This window comes from Eurypyga helias, unplaced genomic scaffold (genome assembly GCF_000690775.1).
Source record: "Eurypyga helias isolate BGI_N326 unplaced genomic scaffold, ASM69077v1 scaffold21570, whole genome shotgun sequence".
Lineage (NCBI taxonomy): Eukaryota > Metazoa > Chordata > Aves > Eurypygiformes > Eurypygidae > Eurypyga > Eurypyga helias.
The window spans coordinates 9,390-9,763 of record NW_010224096.1 but is presented as its reverse complement, the minus strand read 5'-3'; the positions used below and the strand labels follow the sequence as shown (position 1 = coordinate 9,763).

General features: G+C 55.6%; 1 protein-coding gene across 1 annotated transcript in view; it reads left to right on the top strand.

The window, feature by feature from the left end:
- The window catches only part of TBC1D16 (TBC1 domain family, member 16), an 11,628-nt gene that overhangs the window by 5,771 nt on the left and 5,483 nt on the right, over positions 1 to 374 (top strand). The window contains exon 8 of the mRNA XM_010160523.1: positions 6 to 55. Within this exon, the coding sequence (XP_010158825.1) occupies positions 6 to 55 (50 nt within the window). The remainder of the gene's footprint in view (positions 1 to 5; positions 56 to 374) is intronic.

Sequence of the window (374 nt, the reverse complement as noted above, 5' to 3'; positions counted from 1 at the left end):
GGGAGGCACTGAGGGTGCGGAAGAGGAAAGAGTACTTTGAGATCCAGGAGAAAAGGTAACCAGCTAGCTTCATCCCCTCCTGCTCATCTCTCCCCGGGTCGCAGTAATGCCGCTGGTGTCACACGGACTGTCCCTCCTTGGTTCGGGAGAAGCCCGTCGCATTCGGGAGGGAGAGGGATGGTAGAGGAGGTGTATCAGGCACTGACCTCGGGAGACCCTGGAGCTGACACTGTGTAGCTCAAGTATTATCTCACTTGGGGTCTGGCAATGGGCTCATCAGTGCCATGTAGGGAAGCTTCTCCCATAGCCAAGGCTGCAAGCTTGGTGTGCTTGGTTTAGAACACGGACGGGGAAAATGCGATCTTCTGTTTCCT